Source organism: Podarcis bocagei (genome assembly GCF_964188305.1).
Source record: "Podarcis bocagei genome assembly, chromosome: 17".
NCBI classification, from domain to species: Eukaryota; Metazoa; Chordata; class Lepidosauria; order Squamata; family Lacertidae; genus Podarcis; species Podarcis bocagei.
In genome coordinates this window covers 12,192,565-12,219,016 of record NC_138143.1, presented here as the reverse complement: position 1 = coordinate 12,219,016, position 26,452 = coordinate 12,192,565, and the positions used below count along the sequence as shown (strand labels likewise).

General features: G+C 44.8%; 1 protein-coding gene across 1 annotated transcript in view; it reads left to right on the top strand.

Annotated features, from left to right (window-relative positions):
• Positions 1-26,452, top strand: part of A2ML1 (alpha-2-macroglobulin like 1) — a 54,388-nt gene that overhangs the window by 7,216 nt on the left and 20,720 nt on the right. The window contains exons 8-23 of the mRNA XM_081176109.1: positions 1,014-1,146; positions 2,000-2,114; positions 3,837-3,946; positions 4,616-4,783; positions 6,994-7,230; positions 8,104-8,164; positions 8,987-9,132; positions 12,338-12,487; positions 13,917-14,087; positions 14,471-14,561; positions 14,708-14,849; positions 18,177-18,405; positions 19,341-19,467; positions 22,372-22,493; positions 23,610-23,662; positions 24,579-24,661. Of these exons, the coding sequence (XP_081032235.1) occupies positions 1,014-1,146; positions 2,000-2,114; positions 3,837-3,946; positions 4,616-4,783; positions 6,994-7,230; positions 8,104-8,164; positions 8,987-9,132; positions 12,338-12,487; positions 13,917-14,087; positions 14,471-14,561; positions 14,708-14,849; positions 18,177-18,405; positions 19,341-19,467; positions 22,372-22,493; positions 23,610-23,662; positions 24,579-24,661 (2,138 nt within the window). The remainder of the gene's footprint in view (positions 1-1,013; positions 1,147-1,999; positions 2,115-3,836; positions 3,947-4,615; positions 4,784-6,993; positions 7,231-8,103; positions 8,165-8,986; positions 9,133-12,337; positions 12,488-13,916; positions 14,088-14,470; positions 14,562-14,707; positions 14,850-18,176; positions 18,406-19,340; positions 19,468-22,371; positions 22,494-23,609; positions 23,663-24,578; positions 24,662-26,452) is intronic.

Here is a 26,452-nt window from a genome sequence, read left to right as displayed (position 1 = left end):
TGAGCGTTATTTAGCTGTTTATCTACTTTTTCTCTGTTGAAATGAGACTGGAGTAGTCCACACCTGCAAGTATTTGAACTTATCTATGAGGAACAATTTTGGTCTTTCCCGTTCATTCCCTTTTGTGTTTGCCCCTGTCTTTTGGTTTGTTGATTTTGTTATGTCGTCTAAATGCCAATAGGGCATGCAAGCTGCACATGCACCTTGTTTTGTTTTTTAAATTCCCAGGAAGTGCACAAAAGCACACAGTCAGGCAATTGTAAATTCCCAGCACACACTTTTGCAGTTTCCCGGTTTTGTGCAAATCTGATAGTTGCACATGCTCCCCAGTCTCTGAGCAAGGAGCAACTCCAGGGGTTTCCAGTGCTTTCCAGGGTCCAGTTTCCCTGGAATGAAGCTCAGCAGAGACTGTGATGTTTTTAGGATATATGGTTTTATTTACACATATCAACAACCTGAGCCTAGAATGGAGGGACTCACAGCATTAACACCATGGATGCAGACAAAGGAGCTAAGATGAATCTAAGCAGTGAATACAATTAACTACAAAGATCGAAAGTTTGATTCCTTTGGAATAAGGTTTATAAATAACTAAGAATGTTATTTTTAGCTGAAAGCAAAATAGTGGGTGGTTTTCAGGCTAAGTGGAGAAGTATCAATTAAAACACTGTCTGTGGAAATTCAAGGAGTATCACGGCATAGCTGAAGTCTGTGTGAGTGGCATAGCAGGGCAGAAATCAGATTATCAGCACACACACCCTCTGAAAAGGTACTCGTGTACCTTTAGCATTTGCGTGACAAGTACAAAATTTAACCAGGGAAGATTTCCCTTGCATTAATATAAAGCAATAGGGAAAGTTGCTCATCTTAATTTTCAGTCTTGATGCTATTAAAGACATAGGGGACCTGCCAAAGAAAAGCTGGCGACTCTAGGCTGGTGTACAGCACATAGAAAAAGGAAAATAAAAAGTAATGGCTGGATTTATCTCTACTCCCTGCCTCCCCCTTTCTAGGTACACATACGGCAAGCCGGTCCAGGGTTTAATGCAAATAGCCTTGTGCCAGAAAGCTTACCGTTATTTCTGGAGGTCACCAGATACAACAGCTCCACCGCCTACAGACATCTGCCAGGATTTCAAAGGGCAGGTAATGGTGATCAAGAGGGGTTGGTGGCATAGCTGTCAACTGTCCCTTATTTGGCGGGAAAGTCCCTTATCCCAGCGCCGTGTCCCGCTGCTGTCCCTTATTGATGATGTCCCTTAAATTTCCCGGGTTTCAAAGGAAGCAGGTCCTCTCCCTCCCTCCCTGCTGGCCAGGGAGGAGGGAGGCTCCAACTGTGTTGCTTGGCTGTGTTGCTCACCCAATAAGGAGTCTAAGAACGACTGGGGGGTGGAGCTTGCATGCTTTGTGCCGATCAAATCAGCCGTGTTGCCTGGGGACTCGCCTTTGCTCAGCGCTTCCCAGCAGAGAGGTGACAGTGGTTTTCCTTGCTGCATCCCCTTTGCCGGGTTGCTGCACTGTGGGAACCACCGCTTGAGGCTTCGTTTGGCTGCTGGTTGACTAAAATCCCTTATTTTGGCTGCTGATCCCTTATTTTTGAGGCTGGTCCCTTATTTTCAAATCTGTAAGTTGACAGCTATGCCAAGTTGGTGGTATGACTGGGAGAGAAAAAGCTCTAGGGCTGGACGACAGTGGAAATGAGGGGGCTCAGGAATAACCTGATGCTTCCAAAAATCTTAAATGTGCCATCCCAGGTGAGGCCCTGGCTTGGAAAGGAAGCTTATCCTGTATTTTTCCACTGGCCTGAAATTTTCTCTTCGGTACTCCAATTATTAGCTAGATTCTGACATTCATTAATTTCTACTATTCACTAATAGACTCTAGTACCCCAAATCTGTAACAACCTTTTGAGGAGTAGGAGGAAGGCTCCATGAATGTGTGTTCTTTCCCGAAGCCAATGATTGGCATCTTAGCTACCTTCACTGACTGTTTATTTCAGACTGACAGGACTGGCTGCTTCTCTGCTGTTGTGGAATTGTCACAGTTCAGACCTTCGAGCTACGAATACAGCCACAGCATAGATGTGGAGGCCTCCTTGGAAGAAGCTGGAACAGGTAAGCTCTGGTGTTTGCAGGGATATGAGGAGCGAGGGCTGTGTGTGTTGGAGTGCAGGTGAGAGACTGAGCAAAGGAAATGGTCTCCTTTCAAATCTGCTTGTGATTTGGGGAACACCCTCACCCAAAAGAGAGAGAGAACGCGATTAAAGGAAGGCAAGGTTATCTGTGGAGGTGAAGCCACAGGGCCATGTACACCACTCAACTTCAGGAGAAGAAAAGGCTAAGGAGTAAACCCCACACAAATCTGGAGTGGAGTCCCTAAGGCGGTCAGATGGTACCTTGTACACCTCCTTTTGGCAACTCCTGAAGCCAAGCTGGTGCCAAACGTATTGCTCTGATTTCCTTTTGTTGTAAACAAAATCTGCCCTTTTTCCCTTATGGGGTATCCAAGAGCCCGTATAGAGTCCTTACGTGGGTTCCGTATTGGCAGGAGAAAATAACAGGCCAACCAGAGAATATTGAGAAGTAAAGCAGCTAGTAAGCCTGATCTTTATTGAACTGTTGCAACAGGGTGCTCCCCTCACATGCAGGAAAGGAGGAGGACCCAGAACCCAGGTGTGCCCGCTCTTATATAGACATTTTAAATTCCCTGCCCTGGAGCTCAAGACCACCCCTCCATACATCATACCTACATCACAGCAGGGGTGTAACCCAAGACCACCCCCCACAAACATCATACCTACATCACAGAAAAGGTGGTCTACAACAGAAATTTGAATGCTGTTGTTTTTCCTGTCTGTCAGGTTATCTGATAATGCCTTATCTGAATGCCTTTCCTGGTAGTCTGGCCATTCCTTTGAGATGGTGATTTCCCAATTCCTGAGACAATGGGAAGGTTCCTTCACCCCCTCCCTCCTTGCAGAGAAAACATTTGGTCAGTTTGGGAGTCAAAATGGTTTCAGGTCGGTCTTCCTGTGCTGATCTATGTACGCGCTTGGTTGGTACATTTATGAACATTTATGATATATATAAGACCTTAAACTTTATTATTACACTTTGCACCACAACAGCAAGACCGAGAGGGCAGTCTTGTTGTCTGGGCAGACCAGGGTCTCCATACACACTGTCCCAGAGATGTCACTTTGGTACTGCTAACGCCGTGGTTTACTTCACCTCTGACTATTGAGACAATAGGGTGCCAACAATGAGTTGCTGGCCCAAATTGGGCATTTGTCTTATGCATTGAAAAGGTCCTGCTATGTTGCACAGTGAGCCTCCTTGTGTAGAACAGGCTCCTCGCTGGGCAAATGGTTGCCCTCCAACCCATGGAGCAGGAAATGGCAACAGGGGGTGGAGTTATCAAGCTTGTCCCTGCTCTCTCCCTTCCCCCACCCTCGTGTTGATTCAACACAGAGAACGTATGCCTGAATAGGGCTATTGACAAGAAGTGTTCTTTCTCCCTGTCATCTGCAAAGCCATGTCTTAGTTTCTGTTTCTTGGTTGCACAACAGAATGCTTCGAACCAACCTTTTTAAAAAGAGGAAAAAATAACCATACGTTGGCATCTACTGAGTGCCAGTACTCCGAGGTCTCTACTACCTATGGTTGAATAATCCACCATCATTGACTAGTTCTGGTCTGTATCAGTTAGGATTGCAGAGTATTCTGGTTAATATTGGAGCTCATTTTTTCCCCCAGGACGATGTGTGCATGCTGTGTTATACTTTGCAAAAATATCTGACACTACTAGGCAGGGTTTTCTGTGTTTGTTTTTTACAGGAGTACAAGCAAATGTTGCTCGTCAATTCTATATGTCTGATCAAGCTGGATCTATGAACTTTGTGGAGACAGATGATTACTACCATCAAGGTTATCCCTTCAGGGGAAAGGTAATGCCTATAATTTTTAAGAACTTCCTAGTACTCTTTGGTGCAATATTACAAATGAGCTCAATTGAACACAGGATTTCAAACAAACACTCTCCTGCCAAACCTCCTTGCCCTCCCTTTACACCTGGTGAAATCAGCCATCCCTTTATTCCTTGCCAACCCTTCATACCTCTCCCTTTACATCTCACCTGCCTCAGAACTTGCCATACTTCTTCATCTTGCCTGGTCTGTGGTCCTGGGTCACTTCCCTGCCTGTGTATCCATCCTCCAGTTCCCTCCTCTTCATCTCACCTGGGTCTGCATCTCCATCTCTCATCTCTTCTTGCCACACCTGTGCCATCCGCCCTCCTAGCAGCTCAGCAGCTCACCACACTAGACTTTGCAAAACCACCTGTCTGTGGCCAAGCAAACTGCAGTGTGACAACATCATTGCAATTTTATATATTGGAGAGAAAACCCATCTTCTCCCCCATTTTGGGAAGATTCTCTTTGCTCTGAAAGTCCTCTTTCTTTTGCATCTGATCTACCACCTAAACCCTTTAATAGAGGACTTGTTTTCTAAATGTTTCTTGAAGACGATGACGGATGTCATGAGGCAGCTGAGAAGCAACCGTGGATAATTTCAGTGATGTAAGTAAATCTCAGCTCTCTTCCTCTTTCTCCTCACAGCTCAAAGCCCTGCAAAGAGACGGCTCCATCATGAAGAACCACAATGTGTTCTTAGTAATTAATTTAAATAACAACCAGACCAACATGCTGCTTACTACTGACAGCAATGGCATAGCTGAGTTTTCGTTAGACACCGGAGCGTGGAATGGGAAAGGGGTCTCTCTGGAGGTGAGGATACTGCTCTGCATTCTGTGTACACCACATAGCAAGAAGCAAAGGCATGGCTTCAGAACAAGACTCCAAAAACATTCTCTCCAGACTTCTTTGCTTCCATGAGAAACCTTGAATGGAAAAGCCATGCTTGGAATTTGCTCCAGCTCCTAGACTATAACACATAGTAAAGTTTGATGGACAAATGGCTTTTTTCCTAGCTTCTCCTTCCAACTGCCTATTAATCAGCAGAGAACAAAGTACATCTGGAGGATAATTAATGTAATGCAGTTAGGGTGGTAAAAATTATTTCTATGCCACTTTTCTGCTATAGACCACCCCTCCCCCAAATCAGAATGTGTATGGTTTAAAATACAGAATAAGCAGTGATATCAAACTTTCATTAACATTCTATAAACCAGGCTTGTTCAACTTCCAAGAGACTGCAATCTACTCCCACTATAAAAAAAAACTGGCAGTGATCTACCCACTGGATTCTGGATTGAACAAAATTGTTGGCCATATAAACCATAAAACTCTGACCAGTTTGCCTAGCAGTAAGGTGGCGCTGTGGGTTAAACCACAGAGCCTAGGGCTTGCCGATCAGAAGGTCAGCAGTTTGAATCCCCACAACGGGGTGAGCTCCCATTGCTTGGTCCCAGCTCCTGCCAACCTAGCAGTTCAAAAGCATGAAGTACAAGTAGATAAATAGGTACCACTCTGGCAGGAAGGTAAACGGTGTTTCCGTGTGCTGCTCTGGTTCCCCAGAAGCGGCTTAGTCATGCTGGCCACATGACCTGGAAGCTGTACGCCGGCTCCCTTGACCAATAAAGTGAGATGAGCGCCGCAACCCCAGAGTCGTCCACGACTGGACCTAATGGTCAGGGGTCCCTTTCCCTTTACCTTTAAGGAAGCAGAATAAGACACAAGTCCTCAGCAGCCATACATGAGACAAGCATGGCGGGTGGAGCAGAGTCCACTCTGGATATATTAGCAGGGGATCAGATGCAGGAAGGGAATCACTAAGAACTGGGTGGGAAAGGAGGAGAAGCTAGGAACAGGAGCTGATCGTCTTTATATATTAGGCTTAAATTGCCTGTAAGCCGCTCTTGTGGTGCTTTATGGAAGAGGAAGCAGATGGGAGACATACTGTGAAGGAGCACTCTGTGCAACATGGGTCTTGCATTGTCAATACAATACAAAGCCATTTTGGAACAGAGATGTTCTAGGCCTGAAGTGTGATAGTGGCTGTATCCTCTTTCAAGACATAGAGGATCAGTTCTGCTTCTCCCCACTTCCCACCAGATGGTAGTGTTGCATCAAACATATCTTGAGTCAAGACAGCTGCTAATTTAATAGACACAAGCAGGGCTTTCTGCAGCCAGAACGCATCGGAATTCCATTCCAGCCCCTCTCAGGTGGGCTCCCCAGTCGAAAAGAATGAGGGAGGTGTTCATAGTGAGTTCCGGCACCTCTTTCTCTAGAAAAATAGCAGTGGACGCAAGCATCTAACTACGGCTGTCACCTGAATCAATCAATTAAATAACCCTGTATACAGTTACACATGAATAGAAAAATAATTTTGAAGAAAGAAATGCATACTGAATTTGGCTTTAGGTGCTGCTTGCTGCAACATATGCTCTCCTAATCTTAGGTCTTAACTTCACATGCCAAATGGTTAGCAATAAAGTTGTGATTTGATTTTTATTTTATTTTTTGTAAATTAAAGACCAGCATCATCCCCCTTACCCCAGATTGTTGTCACAATTGCAGCATATGGAGAGGGGAGGTTTAAACCTTCCCTCCCCATTCATTCCCCCCCCCCCAGCACATTTATCTTTCGGGGATCCTCCATTGGCACCAATGTATGGGGTGGGGATTCAGAGATCATGGATGGGGAGGGAAGCACTTAAATCTCCCCTCTCCATGTGCTGTGCTCCTGATAATAATAGGGGAGGGAAACCTAGAATTTATTTATTTTTTCACACACAACGTGATTGTTTTTGATTTGAGTTTCTACTGAAAGGAGAAGTGAAGGATAATGCCTCTTTTAAGAGAGTGAAGGATAATGCCTCTTTTAAGACTTTTAATATTTTTAAGATGAAAATTAAAGATTCCACATGTCTCCTGATTTCTTAGGGAGTCTTTTTGTTGGTAGTCAAAGTTTTTTTGATCAGTCACTTTAACTGGTTGTTTGACCAAAGGCTGCAACTTTATCTCTTTCCCAGGGAAGACTCCATCTGGAGGATCCAGTATATGAACCAGGGAAAATCAATCAGTACCACCAGAACGCTTTCCTCTATCTACAGCCTTACTACACCACGGCAAAGAGCTCTGTGAAAGTCCGGCGGGTGCCAGGAGTGCTGCCTTGCAATCAGGAGCAGGAGATTCAAGTGGATTACAGCATTAAGGACAGTGATCTAGACGAAGAAGGCAAAGCGAAAGGAATCACCTTCTCTTATTATGTGAGCATCCTGACTGAGGACAGAAGGCCAGGGTTGGCAAGACAAAAAAGCAACAGCCCAAAACTAGCTGGCCAAAGAGAGAGGACAGGACTTCAGTTTTCACCTTTCCTGGTTCAATTCCTGGAGTGTTTTCCAGGAGAATAATAATAATAATAATAATAATAATAATAATAATAATAATAATAATAATAATAATAATTTATTTGAACCCTACCCATCTGACTGGGTTGCCCCAGCCTTCCAGAATATATAAAAACATAGTAAAACATTAAACCTTAAAAAGTTTCCCTATACAGGGCTGCCTTCAGAAGTTTCCTAAATGTTATCTTCTTCCTCTTCTTCTTCTTCTTCTTCTTCTTCTTCTTCTTCTTCTTCTTCTTCTTCTTTTCATTCATTCATTCCCTGACCATCTGATGGGTTTCCCCAGCCACTCTGGGCAGCTCCCAACAGAATATTTTTAAAAATGGTAAAGCATCAAACATTAAAAACTTCCCTAAACAGGGCTGCCTTCAGATGTCTTCTAAAAGTCAGGTAGTTGTTTACTTCCTTGACATCTGATGGGAGGGCGTTCCACAGGGCGGGTGCCACCACCAAGAAGGCCCTCTGTCTGGTTCCCTGTAACCTCACTTCTCACAATGAGGGAACCGCCAGAAGGCCCTCAGAGCTGGACCTCAGTGTCCGGGCTGAACGATGGGGGTGGAGATGCTCCTTCAGGTATACTGGGCCAAGGCCATTTAGGTCCTTTCCTCTACTGCTTCCACACTAGTGCCCCAATGTCTATGGCATCAAAACATCTGCCGCCTGAGAAATATGTCTCTTAAGAGTGTCCCTTTCTGGATGTTTTCATTCTGTATATGCCTCTTCCTTCCCCAGGTGACAGGAAAGGGGAAAATCCTTATGCATGGACAAAAGAATGTGGGTAGCGATGGTGAAGGTAAGTCTATCTGTCAAATGCCTCCCCACTTTTGCAAGTTTGACTCGCTCACAACTGGGTATACATGTGGCACTGGGAAATAGTTAAATCAATCAATTTAAACTGCAAAAAGGAGCTAAGTCGGGGGGGGGGGGAAATGGCCTGAAAATAATGGGGAAACTTCAAAAATTGTGTGAAAAGAGTGGGGGAAATGGCTAGCAATCCCAAGAACCTTTGCAACTGCAATTCCACTAGTCTTTGCAGCAACCTTTGAAGCCTGTGGAGAGCTGGAGTTTCAGAAAGGAGGTTTGGAAGACCAAAATTTTAATAAGAAAATATATAATTTACCTTAAAAACCATTGTAAACAATTAAAAATTTTATTTGTAAGATTGCAATAATACTTGTAGTTTAATGTTGAATTTCGGGTATAATGGAGATTTAAAAAATTTGGATAAATAGACAAGATGCAGGAGGAAAATTTTAATATAAGGACCCACAAAGGGGCGGAGGGAAGTTCAGGAGACTTTTCAGAATTCTCTTTTTATGTTAAATAAATTTATTTTATTTTATTTTATTAAACTAAATAAAAAATTAAAGAGAGAGAGGGGGGAGGTTTGAAGGGAGCGTTTGTGATAGAGTTTGGTGGATTTCTGTGACTTTTTGGCAGAGTTTGGCTTTTTAGATGGTGTCCCCGCTAGACTACAGTATTATAGGGACAATACCTGGGAATGTAAGTGGAGAGAAAAAAGAGTGAAGGAGGAGAAGTCTGGGGTTTGATGTGGATTAAGGAGTCATACTGATGACTGAATTCTCCACTCAGAAACCTTCCTCCCCTCTTTCAGGTCTGCAAGGAACCTTCTCCATTTCGTTGACCTTCACCTCCGACTTTGCACCACAACCATCCTTGGTCGTTTATTCTCTCTTCCACGATGGAGGCGCCATTGCAGACAAAGTCAGCTTTGAAGTGTCCATGTGCTTCAAAAACCAGGTGAGCTGCAAGGCCATGGTTCCTAGTGGCAGAGTACTGGCAAGAAGGAGAGTGTTAGAGTTAAATGCCTGAGTGGATTCAGAATCAGAGAGACAGCAGAAATCGTTCCATCTAGCCTAGCAGATATTTTGCAGATGAGTTGTTTACTCTGGAATTATCACTCACTATTTATGAGACAGCCAAACGATGTCATCATCAGATTGTTGACCTTGAGAATTTCCCCTAGACTGCCTGTGTATTTTAGACCATAGAAAATATCCCCGCCCCCTTTTCCCCAAGTCCAATATCTCTGATGTGTGGACAGTCAGAAGCAGAGTTGAGGCTCTTGACGCAAAGGGCAGCAAGCTGTTAGTTATTTACGATATTGTTACTGTCTTTTTACTGCCAAGGAAGGGGAAGAGGTGCTTGTGGGAGGTACTATGTATCTTCTTGACTTGGGACACAATTTGCTTCCTCGGGCAGTAAAATGGCTTGAACCAGTCCTAGGAAAACCCAATAAGTAAACATAGGAATCGGCTATAGAGCTGCAAATAAAACGTTTTAAGTGTGTTGAAAAGTTCATTATACAAATGTGACACTAGATGGCGATGGTGAGCTATAGTAAATTCAATATACTTTTCAAAACTTTTTTTAAAAAAGCATTTTCACAACATTTTAAATATATGTCTAGATTCCACCACAGCCTGTTATGCATCTGTTAGTCACTACTGATGGGGAAGCTTGCTAGTGTTTATTTTGGGTGGAGAGTTTGTCACACGTGACATTTTGGTGGTTAGCCTCTAAAACCACACCCCTATTTCCAGTTGCTCCTCACCTGAGCACAAAGGAGCCATTTTGCATCCAGTGGCCTCCAGTACAAAAGGAGGGGGGAACTATTCCCATTGGTTGCCTCAAAGGACTCAATATGTCCCAGGTTCAGTTCCCAGAATCTCCAGTTAAGGTCAGGAGAGACGACTACCTTAAAACTCAGGAGGCCCACTGCCAGTCAGTGCTGAACCAGATAGACCTAGTGGTGTAACTTACTATAAGGCAGCTTCCTGTATTCATGTACCTGATTCAGAGGAGATTTTCTCTCAAGATCTGCAAACCGTAAACATGAGAGATTATCTGAGAGGCAGTAATCCCAGCCCATACATCTGGCACACACACACACCCTTGATATTGAGATCTTGCACAAGACCTCTTTATCACTTTTGCACTCTTGTGCAAGACCTCTGGATTATTTTTTTAATGAAAAACAAAGGGTAGCTCTGTTTTTTAATCCCTTCTTTGATAGCAGAGCTGATCTGAGTGTCCTATGACATTACAATTTCCTGCTTTCCTTTGTGTGAAGGGACAAAAGCCACAGACCAGGTACATTCCATCAAGACCCACTTACTGGTGTGGATGGCAAGCAGCAGAACTGAATGTCATCAGACATGACTGGGGGGAAATAACCAGAATATGTGGGTGTGACGTTAACATATGAGAGTGCTGGAGGTGAAATAGTTAAACAGCTTAACCAATCAGAACCCAGGGGGTGAAGTCAGATGGACTATAAAACCAGCTCTGGAAGGGGCGAAGGGGGGAGCTTGTTGGGAGTTGGGTGGTTGGTTGGAGTGGGAGTGAATTGGGATAGAGTCTGTGGGCAGGTTGAGTTAGTGTAGCGAAATAAGCTGAGTCAGGAACAGTTAGGGGCTAGGAAGACAAGTAAATATCTGAGAGGTGGTTTATTGAGTGAGAGCAGGAAACAGAAGTTATAGGTCTGGATAGGCACCCCATGAAAGTAATTGACTGATACCGTTTATGAAACCACATACTTGTTAAACTGCAATAAATAAACAGAAGTTTATGTTCCAATTTAACCCTGACTGGATTCAGTATTGTACCAGGTAGGGCCTGGGTGGTGGTAACGAGAAATCAAGTGGTGGCACAGGGATCAATAGACAGTGAAACGTCCAGGGACCCTGTGTGATCACCACAGGAAAGTGGCTCTCATGCGCCAATCACGTACCCAGACAATGGGGGGGGAGATCCGAGGTACCCCTTTGCAAGTACACCGCTGCCTTGAAGCACATGGAAACTTGATTTTAATTTTTTTTAAAGGCAGGGCAGGGTAAGGTTTTTGAAAAGTGGTGCTCAGGTCAGACGATTTATATCCTCCCCTCTCCCACCCACACATGTGTGTCACATCCACTAGTGTGGACAGAACATAGCAGGATGTGCAGACTCACAAAGTACGGTACCCCCAGCTGTGTGGAAAGTCAGTTGCAATTCCCCATGTCTCATACAGTGGAAGAGCAATGAATGGTGTTAGGAGCTACCATCAAAATTGGAAGAAATATTATTTGGGATTAATACACACACACACACACACACACACACAAGCGAGGAAGGAAGTAGCTGGGGCTGCCATACGTCTAGATTTTCCCAGGCATATCTGGGAATTGGGTTCTGAAAGTGGCGTCCGGGTGGATTTTTGCCAAATTGGCAAAATGTCTGGGATATCTTGGACGAATGGCAAGTAGGGTGATTAAAAATAAAAAAGCTTTAAAAATTTAAAAAGCCTAAAAACTTAATGAGGGGGGGGGAGAGATGTTCCCCTCGAAAAGCTCAAAAACTTTGTCCGGATTTTCACTTTTGGGAATATGGCAAACCTAAAGTAGCAGTATAGAAAATTAAGAGTTATTAAAGGGAGCTTATTGGGGGCAGGGAGATCTGACTTCAGGGACCTCCCTGAAGCGCATTTTTCCATGTGAGTAAACAGTAAAAATAGTCTATCCAGTCTTAATCTGTTAGTAAATGTTATATTTTCTTCTTCTTCTTCTTCTTCTTCTTCTTCTTCTTCTTCTTCTTCTTCTTCTTCTTCTTCTTCTTCTTCTTTATTTATATCATGCCTTTTTTCCAGACTGGAAGTCAAGGTGGCTTACACAAATTAAAACAACACAGATAAAACACACAGAGCTAAAATGGTATAAAGGATAATTGTGAAAAAGAAATTAAACTCTCATAGAATTAAAATAATATACAAATTAAATACATATAGTTAACACAACGTTTAAAGGTCAGAGAAAGTTTCAAGCACCAGTGCCACAACTGAGTCAGACAGATGTTTTCTGGGTTGCCCATTCTAAAATATGATTGTCTGCTTGGTAAATACTTGTCTGTGGTTTTATGCCCCCTGCTTTGTTTTGGCGCTTCTGATTCTCAGCATTCACTTCTGCAGGTCAGCCTGGGATTATCTCAGCAGCAGGAGCTTCCCGGAACAAGCATCAACCTTGAACTGAAGGCAACACCTGGGTCCCTGTGTGCCATTCGGGCTGTGGACCAAAGTGTCTTGCTCCTCAGGAATGACAGAGACTTCACCAACACAACCGTAAGGCAGAGAGAGAATGAATGAAAATGAGATATGATGGGCAGGGCTGGGCACTTATGCACTGTACATGTACTCCCGTTACACACAGAGAGACTCACTAACATAATTGCCATTCATAATAAAAGGGTGAACTGTTCACAGGATGAGAGAATAAACTTCTTAAGAAAACAGCTGCTGAATTTTCCACCCCAGTTCCTGGGCATTTGTGCATCAGGTTCGTTTGAGAGGAGCACAGAGAAAGGCGTTCTTGAGAAATTTTCTCAAGTTTTCCAAGAGCATTTTCCTAGCCATGGCGGTCTTTCTCCCCGAAGTCCTTTTCTGGGCAATAACATATCACTTGCTAGTGCATTCTCTTGCTTAATTTGAAAAAACCTCACTTGCACCCACTTGCTTTCCCCCCTGTAGATGGCTGGAAAATAAGTGTCTGTGTATTATTTTGATGTAGTGCATCGATTTCTTCTTGGGCAGCCTTTCTCCATAAATGAGCATTTGCTGAATTTCTTCGCAATCAGAGGATTCATGAGGCAGCACTGTCCTTGCACTGTAGGGCAATCTTACTAGTGGAATGCCATTACTAGTGCCTGTCGGGATGCTGTCAGCGGCTCCCGGCTGGCTGGCCCAGGAAAGTATAAAGACAAGGAAAAGTTTCTTACTGTCCTTTTTTATTTCAATCTTTACAGAGAGAGGCCATAGAGCCCAGCCTCTTGGATAGTGGCCTTGTCCCGAGTGAATCTCCACCCCCTTCTCTCCCACGTCCTCATTCGTCACTTCTACGGGTGCTGCTACATGCCCTCTGTCTTTGAGCTCTTTGCTCTCCTACTTTTAAGGCTTGCCGGGTTCTGGGAGATGGAGGGTCTAGAATGCTTTTTAGTGGCAACGTGTCAGCCAGCTGCCACTCTGATTCTGCCTCCTCCTCCTCCTCCTCCTCCTCCTCCTCCTCCTCCTCCTCCTCTCCCATTATTTCCCAACTTTCCCCCTCATCTGCCTCTGAGTTGTGACCTCCTGCAAACTATTGTAAATCTATACTGTCTTCCTCTTCCTCCTCCCTGGAAGGGTCAAGGTGGGGAGGTGGTCTCCACCATTCCTCCTCTGCCCAGTCCCTGACAGCGCCTGATATCCAGTTTTGAAACTGCATCAGTATCCTCATCACATTCAGAGTTTGGCGTTTCCCCATCCTGTTGTCCTTTGACCCCGTCATCATTACCGCTGCTGGGAATTTGGAGATCTTCTCCTTTCTTATCTCCAGATCTACGTGGGTGTAACTTTGGAAACTGAATTTGGTTATTCAGTTGTAAGTTTTGGGAAATATATGAGAACTTGCGATTTATTCTCTGATGGTTTAGAATTGTCAGATATAGATCCTTTCACATCTACCCTCAGCAACTTAATTCACATCCTTTTGCTTGACATGCCATGTGTTCCTTTGCAGGTATATGACAGGTTCTACTTCCTAGGAGGGTATCCTTATCAAGTCACCGAGTACGATCACTGCGATGGACTAGGACCAATCGGCGACCCTATGCCACTGGCACGAAGCAAGCGCTACAGCTGGAGGCCCTGGTTTGATGATGGTGGGGTAGACTTCTTCAGTTTCCTCAAAGTAAGCGCCCTTTATTATGCAGTTTTCAACTGGAATAGGGGAGTTAGTGTAGAAGAGGCACTGAACAGCATTCAGGGATTCCCAGATCCAGATTAAATTTAAGAAAAACCAGGCTGGCATTTTGATGATGAACCTGTGTGAAAATGGCACGTGCCAGCTGTTGAGGTTGCCCAGCAAACTCCCTTTTGGAAACAACCCATTTTTCATTTCATATCCCTTTAAGAAATCGTGTGTGTCTCTAACCCTAGAGAAGGGGAGAAGGAGGGAGGAAAGGAAGACATGAGTGCTGTGTGGATAGATGGAAGAAGGTATAAAAAAAGCTGGCACCATTGACCTGCACAACTAATGTGATTCCTTTCCTTGGTCTCTCTCACCACTGACAGGTTATGGGGCTGAAAGTCTTGTCAAACAACAAAATTAAGAAGCCAGCAACATGCAGGCACCACTACTCTCCCTATGGCATGGTTGCTTCAAGTAAGGAGGTTTCCAATTCCAGATTATTGGTGTATGTATCTGTGCTTACCATGTTGAAGGTGGTTTGACAGAGGGTTTAGCCACACTTATCTTTTGCCCCACACTTTCAAGGCAGAAGTCTAAGCATTTCTGTTTTGTTGGAGCAGGGTTGCTTGGAGGAGGTTTGCAGTCAGGGAGTAGACCGGCCCTCGCATCTGAATCCCGTCCTTGGTTGTCTGACGCAGATGTCGATGCTCAAGTCCGTCAGAACTTCCCTGAGACCTGGATCTGGAAGCTGTATAATGTTGAGTAAGTTTTGATTAATTCCTGAGCATGGGCATAGCCTGGGGGGCAGGGAGGGGCAGCTCTGTTACGATATAGTTCCATTCCACCTTAAAAGGGTACAGGCATGACTGTTGTGTGTCACATGCCCGTTCACTTCCAGCACAGATATTGCTGGGAACTTCCGTTTGTATATTGCTTTTGTGTTACTGCTGTTTTGTTGGAGACGAAGGGAAGCAGACATGTTTTCCTCTGTTCCTGAACTATGCTGAATAAAATGCTGTACAGTGGTACCTCGGGTTACATACGCTTCAGGTTACAAACGTTTCAGGTTACAGACTCCGCTAACCCAGAAATATTACCTCAGGTTAAGAACTTTGTTTCAGGATGAGAACAGAAATCGTGCTCCGGCGGCAGCAGGAGGCCCCATTAGCTAAAGTGGTGCTTCAGGTTAAGAACAGCTTCAGGTTAAGAACGGACCTCCGGAACGAATTAAGTACTTAACCTGAGGTACCACTGTACATTACGCTTACACATTTCTCTGTCCGCCTCTTCTGCTGTGAGAAGATTTACACACTCTGCTGACAGAGCATGCACGGGTCTCTAAATGTATCTGAGGCTCGTGTCACTGATTGATGCTGCTCCAAGGGAGACAGGCTGCCGGCCGGTGGCTGGAGCCAGCTGGGGGTCTGCCTGATGCCCCCGTCTCCCCGGCAGTATCCCAATAAGCTCCACCCCCAATCAATTAAAATCAATAAAATACATAGCAAACTGAGGTTCTGCCCCCCCCAAAGACCTGCCCCGACAACAAAAATCCTGGCTACGTCCATGTTCCTGAGATGGACTCCTCCCAGATCTTGCATTTAAATTACCGTATTTTTTGCCCTATAAGACGCAGCCGACCATAAGACGCACCTAGTTTTTAGAGGAGGAAAACAAGAAACAAGAAAGCAACGCAAAGCCTCTTGAGCGAAGAGGCAGGAGCGCTCCCGCTGCACTCAAGAGGCTCTGTGTGGCTATCCCTGAAGCCAGAAGAGCAAGAGTGATTGGTGCGCACCAATCCCTCTCGCTGTTCTGGCTTCTGGGATAGCTGTGCAGCCTGCATTCACTCCATAAGACGCACACACATTTCCCCTTACTTTTTAGGAGGGGAAAAGTGTGTCTTATAGAGCAAAAAATACGGTACATTTCTCCCAGTTTTAAGTGAAATAAATATGGCAACACTAACAGCAGCCAAATATATCACGCAATACTGGGATTTCTACTCGCATTTCTATTCAATGGTACATGCTCATGGTCAGTGCTTTTTTTTCTAAAAAAAATGTTTAGGGTTACTCTCATTTTGACTCAAGAAAATCACAATTTTCTAGTTCAAATTGGGGGAAATAAATACAATAAATGGACAAAAGTACAAAGATGCACAAAATGTTTAGGGGTATGCATACCCCTGCGTCTCCCCAGAAACAAAAGCACTGCTCGTGGTACATATCAGGAAGGAAGAAGAAAATACGAAGGTGACACTCATTCTTCTTGCAGCTTGTCCTAACTCCGGAAAATACTAAGGCCTTACATGACGCTAAATGTGCAGCTGCCAACCACATTTGAGGTTTTTGGTTTGCTTGTTTATTTAATAGAAAGCATGGAGGGACTCGGTTTTTATTGGGACTGCAATGCATGGGGAGGTTTTATCCTTCCCTTCCCCTATTACCAAATGCAGCTAAGGGAACTTTTGCAAGGGGCTTGATCCAGATTGGGGTTCTGCTGCAGCCCAGGATCCAGACCAGCCTCTCTGCCCCTGCTATTTCCATTCAGTTGTTGTGAATGGGAACACTTCATTCAAATAGCTGGAGAGGGAGGGGTAAAGGGTTAAATCATCCACTCCCACCCACCCTGTCCTCCCACGCCAGGTTCCTGACCTTGCTACAAAAGCCATTCATGCAAACACATCGAGTTTGGCAACGATTTTAGACTGCCCTTCAGTAAGACGGAACCTGATAAAAGGGCAACTTAACATTCAGTGCAAAGAAAAACGTATTTGCCTGGAACCAAAAAGTCAGTACAGCTGGTACTTCCAAATAGGTATACCTGGGGTGGACAGGGGTTGCCACCATATCAGTGTCCACCTCCCACCTGTGAGGTTACCCATAATTTGTCAAGGCCAGCCCTACCAGGTAAAGGGAGGTGGTACATTACAAGGTGGCAGGTTTCGGGATACCCCAAAAAGGAAGTGCATTGTCACCGATTCAATTTATCATTATATTTGACCTTCCTGAATGACAAGTGCCATTATTTGCCTCAAGCCTCAAAAGGTCTTATGCGATCTCTGGTCGTGTTCATCTAAGGGCCAAATTACATGGACTTTGACCATGTGCCCAGCTGCTTTTCTTCAACCCCCCAGAGTGGTGAAATGAGGAGGCTTCAGCCTAGGACTTGCCGATCAGAAGGTTGGCGGTTCAAATCCCTGTTCCTGCCAACCTAGCAGTTTGAAAGCAAGTCCTAGTGCAAGTAGATAAATAGGTACCCCTCCAGCGGGAAGGTAAATGGGCGTTTCCATGCGCCACTCTGGTTCACCAGAAACGGCTTAGTCATGCTGGCCACATGAACCAGAAGCGGTACGCCGGCTCCCTCGACCAATAAAGCGAGATGAGCGCCACAACCCCAGAGTTGGTCACAACTGGACCTGATGGTCAGGGGTCAGCATGGAAGAAGCAATTTAGTTTTTCCTATGGACAATCATGTTTTTGTTTGTTTCAATTATGCAAACAATAATGCAAATAAGTTGACACATCTTACACTATTCCCCAAACATATCAACAGTAAAAAGCAAGCAAGCAAACAAACAGATAGATAAATACATACCGTATTGGCCGGAATATAAGCCTCACTTTCCCCCCAAATTCCAACCTTGAAAAGTTAAAGTACGGCTTATATTTGTGACCTTACGGTATGCTGCCAGGAGCGCAGGGCAAACAGTGCCAGGAGCGCAGCAAAATGGTGGCGCCCCACGCATAGTCCCCCATCCTCTCCCCCAAGGCCGGGAAGGGGGAGAGAGAGTGCGAGGAAGGGGAAAGGCCGCTGGCAACACAGAATGGCTCCCCCCCCCGCCAAGTATGCAGCCAGGAGCAGCGAGGAATGGAGTGGCTTATATTTGGGTCTTTTTTTCTTTTTTTCCTCCCCCCCCCCTCCAATTTTGAAGGTGTGGCTTATATTTGGGCCAATACGGTATTAACCAAACGTGGCCATGCACTTTTGAAATGCACGACCTCTGTTGGGGCGGGAGGGGGGGCGGGGAGAAATCTCCCTTTTGCAAGGCAAACTGCCATCTCCTGCCCTCACTTCCCACATTCTTTTTAGTCCTTCAGGTGAGAAGTCAGTGGCGCTCACAGTTCCGGACACCATCACTGAATGGAAAGTCAGTATGTTCTGCGCCTCCCAAAGCAGTGGGTTGGGTATTTCCCCGCCGGCGAGGCTGACGGTCTTTAAGCCTTTCTTTGTGGACGTCACCCTGCCCTATTCCGTGGTTCGTGGAGAGTCATTTCCAATGATCGCCACCGTCTTCAACTATTTGAAACACTGCATGTGGGTAAGGAAGATCTTCACTAATTCCCCACGCGCTAAGAATTCAATTCCTTGTTAAGTAGAGCAGGTGTATCGCCTCTTTTAAGTCAGAGGGTTGACCAAGTTCCTCAGTGATAGGAGGGAGGGCAAGGGATGTGTAAGAGTTTACAGTAGCCCAGACATATTATTTTCCAATTTTGATAGCTGTTTTGGGATTTATAAAAAAAAATTAACAAAGCAAAACTAGATACAGGTATCGTTTTCATCTAAACCAAAAAGCTAATGAATGAATGAACAAATTATAAAAATGCTAATAGATACAATGTATACACACACACACAAATATATTATGGTATAAGCTGTTGTGGACTTCAAAAAATATTCTGAGTATTTGGAATTCCACATTTTAAACTCACTTAACTTATTGATTTTGCTCACTTCCTTGAGCCAGCTACCAGAACTCTCAACCTAACCTACAGTAGCTCACATGACTCTCAAAATATGATGTATAAGACCGCTGCAAAGAGGGAGTTAGTGCTTGTGTTATTGGCATCAAATTTTGATTCCTTTGCTTTCACGGGTTAAATAGTAAAGAAAAGCACAGAATCAATATTTCTCCTAATTGTTGAGTTTTAAAACGAAAATAAAACCTTCTCTCACTATCCTGTGTTCTGTCCCAATATCAAAATCACTGAGATAACAAACATCATTTTAGGGCGCCCTAAACCTGTTCTTGGGGGTTCTCCTGATCCTCTGGATCTGATTTGTGGAGGGTGGGGGCGGAGAGGGGAAGAGGGTGTTAAGTCGCATTGTACCAGCTGAAGTCATTCTGTTTAGGGTCTTGGGTATTGCAGGCATGTGCCCTGGTAAACTTGCTCCAATTGCACCATTATAATCCAGCCGTGAGCAGAATCCGGAGTAAAACGTCCTTCCCTCTTTCCTTTCCTTACTTTTGCATAGGTCCAGGTTATCCTGTCCAAGTCTGAAGATTATCAGGTGCAGCCATGCAAGGACTGTGAATACACAAGTTGCTTATGTGCTGGTGAAGCGAAGACTTACTCCTGGAATGTGAAGGCCTCTAAACTGGGTGAGGTGGCCTAAGGAGAGATGGGCAGAGAGAAGATGAATGCACCTGGTCATAATGGAGTTCCACCTTAAGCAATATCCCCATCTCCTTTCTGTATGGCAACCATTATGTCTTCCCACAGTCTGAGCCATTCCATCTGTGCATCTGTCACTAGGCTACATTCTGGAACTCAGAATTCCTGCATCCCTTATCTAGAACTCCTTTGCAAAATCTGATGCTGGAGGAGGGGAATGAAGAATCAGCTCAGCTGCAATAGCACCTGGGTTTCTGGGTGTTAATAGTTTGTTGCAATTGGGGACTTCCTCCTTGATTCTAACAGTTGTAACTTGGAAGTCGAATGGAATCCGTTCTGGAAGTCCATTCCACTTCCAAAACTTTCGGAAACCAAAGTGCGGCTTCTGATTAGCTGCAGGAAGATCCTGCAGCCAATCGGGAGACAATTGGAAGCCCCATCAGATGTTTGGGTTCAGTCAGAACACTCACTTCTGGGATCCAGGGTACAACTGTATTTGTTGATGTTCTGTGCCTCTCGCCCAGTGGCACAACAAAAGTACTGAATGGGGGAACAGGACAAATCCCTCAACAATCAGTGTGAGATGACAACTACTTTGCAACTGGGTTGTAATGGCCAAGCCCAACCAGGGCTTAATCTAGACGCATCAAAGAGGTGATTCAGTTAAACACGTTGCAAACTTCATACAGGGAAATCCTGTTGGCAGAAAATGGGACTCCATAGCTCCATCTGGTGTCACAGTGTTATAACACATGTAAAATGCTTTATCTTGACCAATGTAGCTGATTCCCAGATTCCTGTTGTGTAGAGCAGCTGGGACTCAGCTATACAGCTGCAAGTAAAACGTTTTAAATCTATTGTAAAGTGCAATATACAAAGGTGACACTAAATGGCAACAGTGAGCTATGCAACAGTCAATGTATCTTTCAAAACTTTTTTTTTTAAAAAAAAAAGTTTCACAGTATTTTTTATATATGTGTAGATTCCACCTAGGGGTCTGGTTCTGTCAGTCTTATTTTGATAGAGGGTTTTCCTGGCATGGTATAAGCAAGAACAGGTTGAGGGAAAGTCTCTTACACTCTCCTCTCTCTCTCAGACCCTTTACCAGATGACGTTGGTCATCACAACTTCTGTCTCCCTGAAACCAAAGGAATTTTAGCTTGTAGTTTCATTGACTTCAGTAGGACTGAATCATGGCTGACTCTAGATGGATTGGCCCTATATGACTAATGTTATAATCACTGGGCCGCTTACGCAATAGGCAGGCACTTCACAGGGAATAAATCCCATTTTTTCAGAAGTGTGTGCCTATTTCATGTGTGTTGGTAACATTTATATAATTACTACAAATTTTTTAAAAGTCACAATGTATAATTTTTTTAAAAAATGCCCCGTATTTCTTTTTGCCCTTTAATTTTGAAGTGAAGCAGAAGTGGAGTTATTTGCCTCTCTGTCTACTGAAATCTGAAATTACCCCCATCTTCTTGGGCTACAGTGTGGATAGTGTTATTATTTATTTATTGAATTTATTTACTGTCCTACACCCTCAAGGTCTCAGGGCGGTTCACAGAATAAAATCAGAATATAAAACCACAAAATACATAATCAAAATAAAAATAAAAACGACAAGAATTCTTCCCCTGCTTCCACAATAAGCCTGCTTCCATTGAGAAGCAATACCTTGCTGGTAGCAAGTGATCTGGTGTTGACTGGGAAATGACAACTAATCCAGAATGCTGGCAGCTCCAAGGGCCTTCTGGCGGTTCCCTCACTGCAAGAAGTGAGGTTACAGGGAACCGGGCAGAGGGCCTTCTCGGTAGTGGCACCCGCCCTGTGGAACGCCCTCCCATCAGATGTCAAGGAAATAAACAACTGCCTGACTTTTAGAAGACATCTGAAGGCAGCCCTGTTTAGGGAAGTTTTTAATGACTGGTGTTTTAATGTATTTTTAATATTTTGTCAGAAGCCGCCCAGAGTGGCTGGGGAAACCCAGCCAGATGGGCGGGGTATAAATAATAAATTACAGTGGTACCTCCGGTTATGAACTTAATTCCTTCCGGAGGTCCGTTCTTAACCCTAAACCGTTCTTAACATGAGGCGCGCTTTCGCAAATGGGGCCTCCCACTGCTGCTGTGTCGCCGGCACGCGACTTCCGCTCGCATCCCAGGGCAAAGATTGCAACCAGGAGCATCTACTTCCAGGTTAGCAGAGCTTGTTACAAAACGTGTTCATAAGGAGGACGGTACATAACCCGAGGTTCCACTGTATTACAGTGGTACCTCGGGTTACATACGCTTCAGGTTACATACGCTTCAGGTTACAGACTCTGCTAACCCAGAAATAGTACCTCAGGTTAAGAACTTTGCTTCAGGATAAGAACAGAATTTGTGCTCCGGCGGCAGCAGGAGGCCCCATTAGCTAAAGTGGTGCTTCAGGTTAAGAACAGTTTCAGGTTAAGAACAGACCTCCGGAACGAATTAAGTACTTAACCTGAGTTACCACTCTATTATTATTATTATTATTATTATTATTATTATTATTATTATTATTTATCACAGACTGTAAGACAAAGCCCTCTGGATCAGACCAAAAACCTATCTAGGTCCCACGTTCTCTTCCCACAGTAGCCAACCAGAAACCTCTGAGAAAGCCATCTGACAGCTTATCCACACTTACCACACTTTTTATTTTATATTTTATATTAATAAAATTACTCCACAGAGGGAAGCCTCTTGAAGCAGTCTATCACCTATCAGCAATTATGATCTGGGCTCATTAGGAATTATCAAGGAGATCAGGCAGGGAGGAGGGGACCTTATAGAAATTGTTCCTGATTTCTGAAACAGCGTGTTTTTGCAGGGATGAACGCATTTTCTGTCATTTGCCGTCAGGTGTGATGAACTTCACTGTCACCACAATGGCACTCAAAAGTGAGAAACTCTGTGGTGGTGAGCAGACCGCCGTTCCTGTAAAGGGCCGAAGTGACACCTTGATCAAGTCTCTCCTTGTCCGGGTGAGTCTATAATACAGCATTTCTTCCTACCTCTGCAAATCCCCCTCCCCGTGACTATATGGATAGCTCACCTGGTTAGAGCATGGTCTGATAACGCCAAGGTTGAAGGTTCAATTCCCATATGGGAGAGCTGCATATTCCTACATTGTAGGGGGTTGGACTAAATGTTCCTCAGGGTCCCTTCCAATTCTACAATTCTGTGATTCCCCCGACATGAGGCTACTTGAAGTATGAAAAGTGGGAAGTGACCTAATAATAATAATAATAATAATAATAATAATAATAATAATAATAATAAATTTTATTTATACCCCGCCCTCCCCAGCCAGAGCCACGCTCAGGGTGGCTAACAACAGTAAAATTACAGTAAAAACATAACAGGGAAAAGAAAAAGAAAAAACCCAATTTAAAATACAGGTTAAAATGCAATTTAAAATGCAGCCTCATCAAAACCATAAGGGGAGGGAAACATAAGGGTCAGACTGAGTCGGAACCGAAGGCCAGGTGAACAGCTTTGTCTTGCAGGCCCTGTGGAAAGACTAATATTCATTATATATAATACTCTCTCCCTCTCTCTCTCTCTATATATATAATATACTAGACTAGTATTCATGACTACCTGTGCTTCACCTGTTCTTGTGAGAAGGAGGACATGTTCTGAATGTTCATCAAGAGATGTAAAAGGGGGAAAGCGATTATTATTTTTGGAATGACCCCTAATTTCAGGAAAGAGCCTTTTCCTGGGGTTCCTTGGAGAAGTACTGTACACACTCAGAAGTGAATATATTTATTGTCAGCTCACAAGCAGAACTTGGCCGCAGAAGCATCAGAGAAGCTTGTGTCCATTTCCTTCTCAACTGCTAGCAAAAAGAATACCATCTTTTTATTGCTGCTTTCCACTGGCTGACATTCTTCCACCTTCTTGCACAAGGTGTCTGGGACTAACACTTCAGAGGAGCACATATTACTCTGCTGCTTCTGAATGACAAGGGTGAAGGGAGGGACCTTTTGACACCCCCCCCCCCGCATGAACACACCTGGTGTTTCAATCTGAAGGCTATGTGAATATGTTGATGGTTTGAAAACTGATTTTTTCTCTCTCCCCATCCCTGGCAGCCTGAGGGCGTCCTGGCTGAGAAAGCTCATAGCTCTCTGTTGTGCCCTGAAGGTCAGTAGCACCTAACACCTTTTAACCTAAGCGCCAAAAAGAGGTTTCAGGAATGAAAGGCAAGCTGCATTCACCACCACTTAGGGCTTATCCACACGTGTGTGTGTGTGTGTGTGTGTGTGTGTGTGTGTGTGTGTGTGTGCTGGGGGTGGGGAGTGCTCTTTAGCACTCAGTTGGCAATTCATGTTTCCCCTGAATCACCACTTTTTCTGATCTGTCACTAAATAGTGGGTTTTCCCTGATTAGGAAACAAAACAAAACACCAAATCGCTGGTGTAGGGGCAAGGACTGAGCTGGAACAGGGCAATGGCCTGGGCGGGGTTGAGGGAGAAACTTTGCCCTGCTGCAGCCTTACCCCCACCTCTGAATTGTTCCTGCCTAACCCTGCTAAAGGGACGCAGGTGGCGTTAAACCACAGAGCCTAGGAGTTGCCGATCAGAAGGTCAGCTATTTGAATCCCCGCTACGGGGTGAGCTCCGGTTGCTCGGTCCCTGCTCCTCCCAACCTAGTAATTCGAAAGCACGTCAAAGTGCAAGTAGATAAATAGGTACCGCTCTGGCGGGAAGGTAAACGGCATTTCCGTGCGCTGCTCTGGTTCGCCAGAAGCGGCTTAGTCATGCTGGCCACATGACCCGGAAGCTGTACGCCAGCTCCCTCGGCCAATAAAGCAAGATGAGCGCCGCAACCCCAGAGTCGGCCACAACTGGACCTAATGGTCAGGGGTCCCTTTACCTTTACCTTTTATCCCTGCTAAGCAGAATGAGAGGAAAGGCCCCACTGTTGCCAAGGGAAGAGCAGGAATGAGGACTGGGGGCGGTGAGGAATTCCACAGCGGTCAAATTTGGCTTTACTTGCAGAGCTTTCTGTGTGCACTTCTGTTACCCTCAAATTAACTACTTATTCATCTCATTGTTCGGCGGTTCTGCTTCAGATTCATTCTCCTTGGAGCTTCCTGAGGATGTTGTGCCAGATTCTGCCAGGGCCCAGGTGTCTGTTCTTGGTAAGAAATCGAGCTGGTTCTGCGCGCTAAGTTTTCAGCAGGTGTATACATACCATGAACAAATGTGGTAGATATAAGGAGATAATGAGAAGAGGTGCAATGAGTCTGTAGTCCCTGTGCACGCATTCCTCATGTGCAAGGCATAATTGAGTAGAGAGTGGATCAGGGCCACACACTGTCAGTCCTGGCTCTGGCGTCAGAACTTCTTTCTTCAACAGCCAAGTGTTGCATGTAGTTGTATGGTAAGCCCAAGAAAAACTTGTTCACAGGCTTCCTTCAGTTAGGAAATTGGCTGCTGAAGAACGAAGACTCAACCTTGGTGGCAGGGCCCTGCTCTTGTCTGTACAAGGTGCTGCCTTCCATTCAGCGGCAGAGCAAGCCGATCAAGTGCCTGGGGCGGCGTGCGTGTCCTGCGTCCAGGGGCGGGGCCAGCCACCCACAGGGGCAGGGCCAGCCACATCAACCCCAGGAATGTGGTGGTGAATGGTGGAACATATTATTATTATTATTATCATCATCATCGTCGTCATCATCATCATCATCATCATCCCTTCCTGCAGACTTGTAGGGTGTTATGTACTGAGTTGAATAGGATTCAGAATGTAGCAGTCTGATTGGTCCACAGGAGCCACCCAATCCAGCTCCATGTGGAAGTGAATCCGCAGCCTGATTGGCCTACAGGAGAATCCCGGAATTAGCCAATCACGTGGGGTCCATTGTGTAAATAATGTATATAAAGCAGACATTCTGGGGGAACTTCCATTCCTCCTCACAACTATGAGCTGAATAAAGAGCATGAAATCCACTCTCAACTCCAAGTATATTTCATAGGGCAAAAAGATGGCTGCCCCCAGGCACATATGGCAGCCATCTTCCTTTCATACAAGGATGCTGTGAGCTGCGTATTAGCCAGCCCAGGGAGAGAAAAAAAGCCTATTTAATTAGAGAGTGTTTATCTGAACTGCACCTAATGTGCTTTGCAAAGCTCTCTGGGAATCCATTTTTGTACATTTTCCAAGCCTAGTAGCCATGGTGTTGTGCCATTCAATCACTTCCTGGGAGCATTTTAAAAGGGAATCCCCTCTGCGTGACCACAGAGCTGCTCTAAACAGCTTGAAGTGTTTAAAAGTTCAAAGAAAGAAGGTTTGATAGAGCTTCTCCCCAGCTACATGATCCCAGCTAATGAGGGATTACACTGTAAACAGAAAATCTTACATTGCAAGGCAATCAAACCGAGCTGGTTATGTGAGGGCCATCACTGCAGATAAACACAATCAGCTGCAGACCCTATTTTCCAGGGACAATCCCAGATTTACAGAAGACATCCCGGTTTCTGATTTGATCCCATAATTTCCCCCTTTTCCTTGGGACATCCCAGTTTTCATTGGAGAAATGTTGGAGGGTATACAATTATTTTGCCCTCGCTGTGAATGTGAGGGAGGGAATTTATCCTTAATGCTGACGGCTACTGGGCTGATGCTCCTTCTTTTGCCACAATGTGCCGAGTAGGCACATAGGATGCTGACTTACACCGAATTACCATATTTTTCACTCTATAAGATGCAATTTCCCCTCCTAAAAAGTAAGGGGAAATGTGTGTGCGTCTTATGGAGTGAATGCAGGCTGTGCAGCTATCCCAGAAGCCAGAACAGCAAGAGGGACTGCTGCGCTCCCTCTCGCTGTTCTAGCTTCTGGCTTAGCCGCGCTCTGTCCCTTCCCCCACCTCCCGGAAAAGCCCGCAAGAGCCGCGCTCCCTTTAAAGAGCTGCGCGGAACGTGTGTGCGGCTCTTG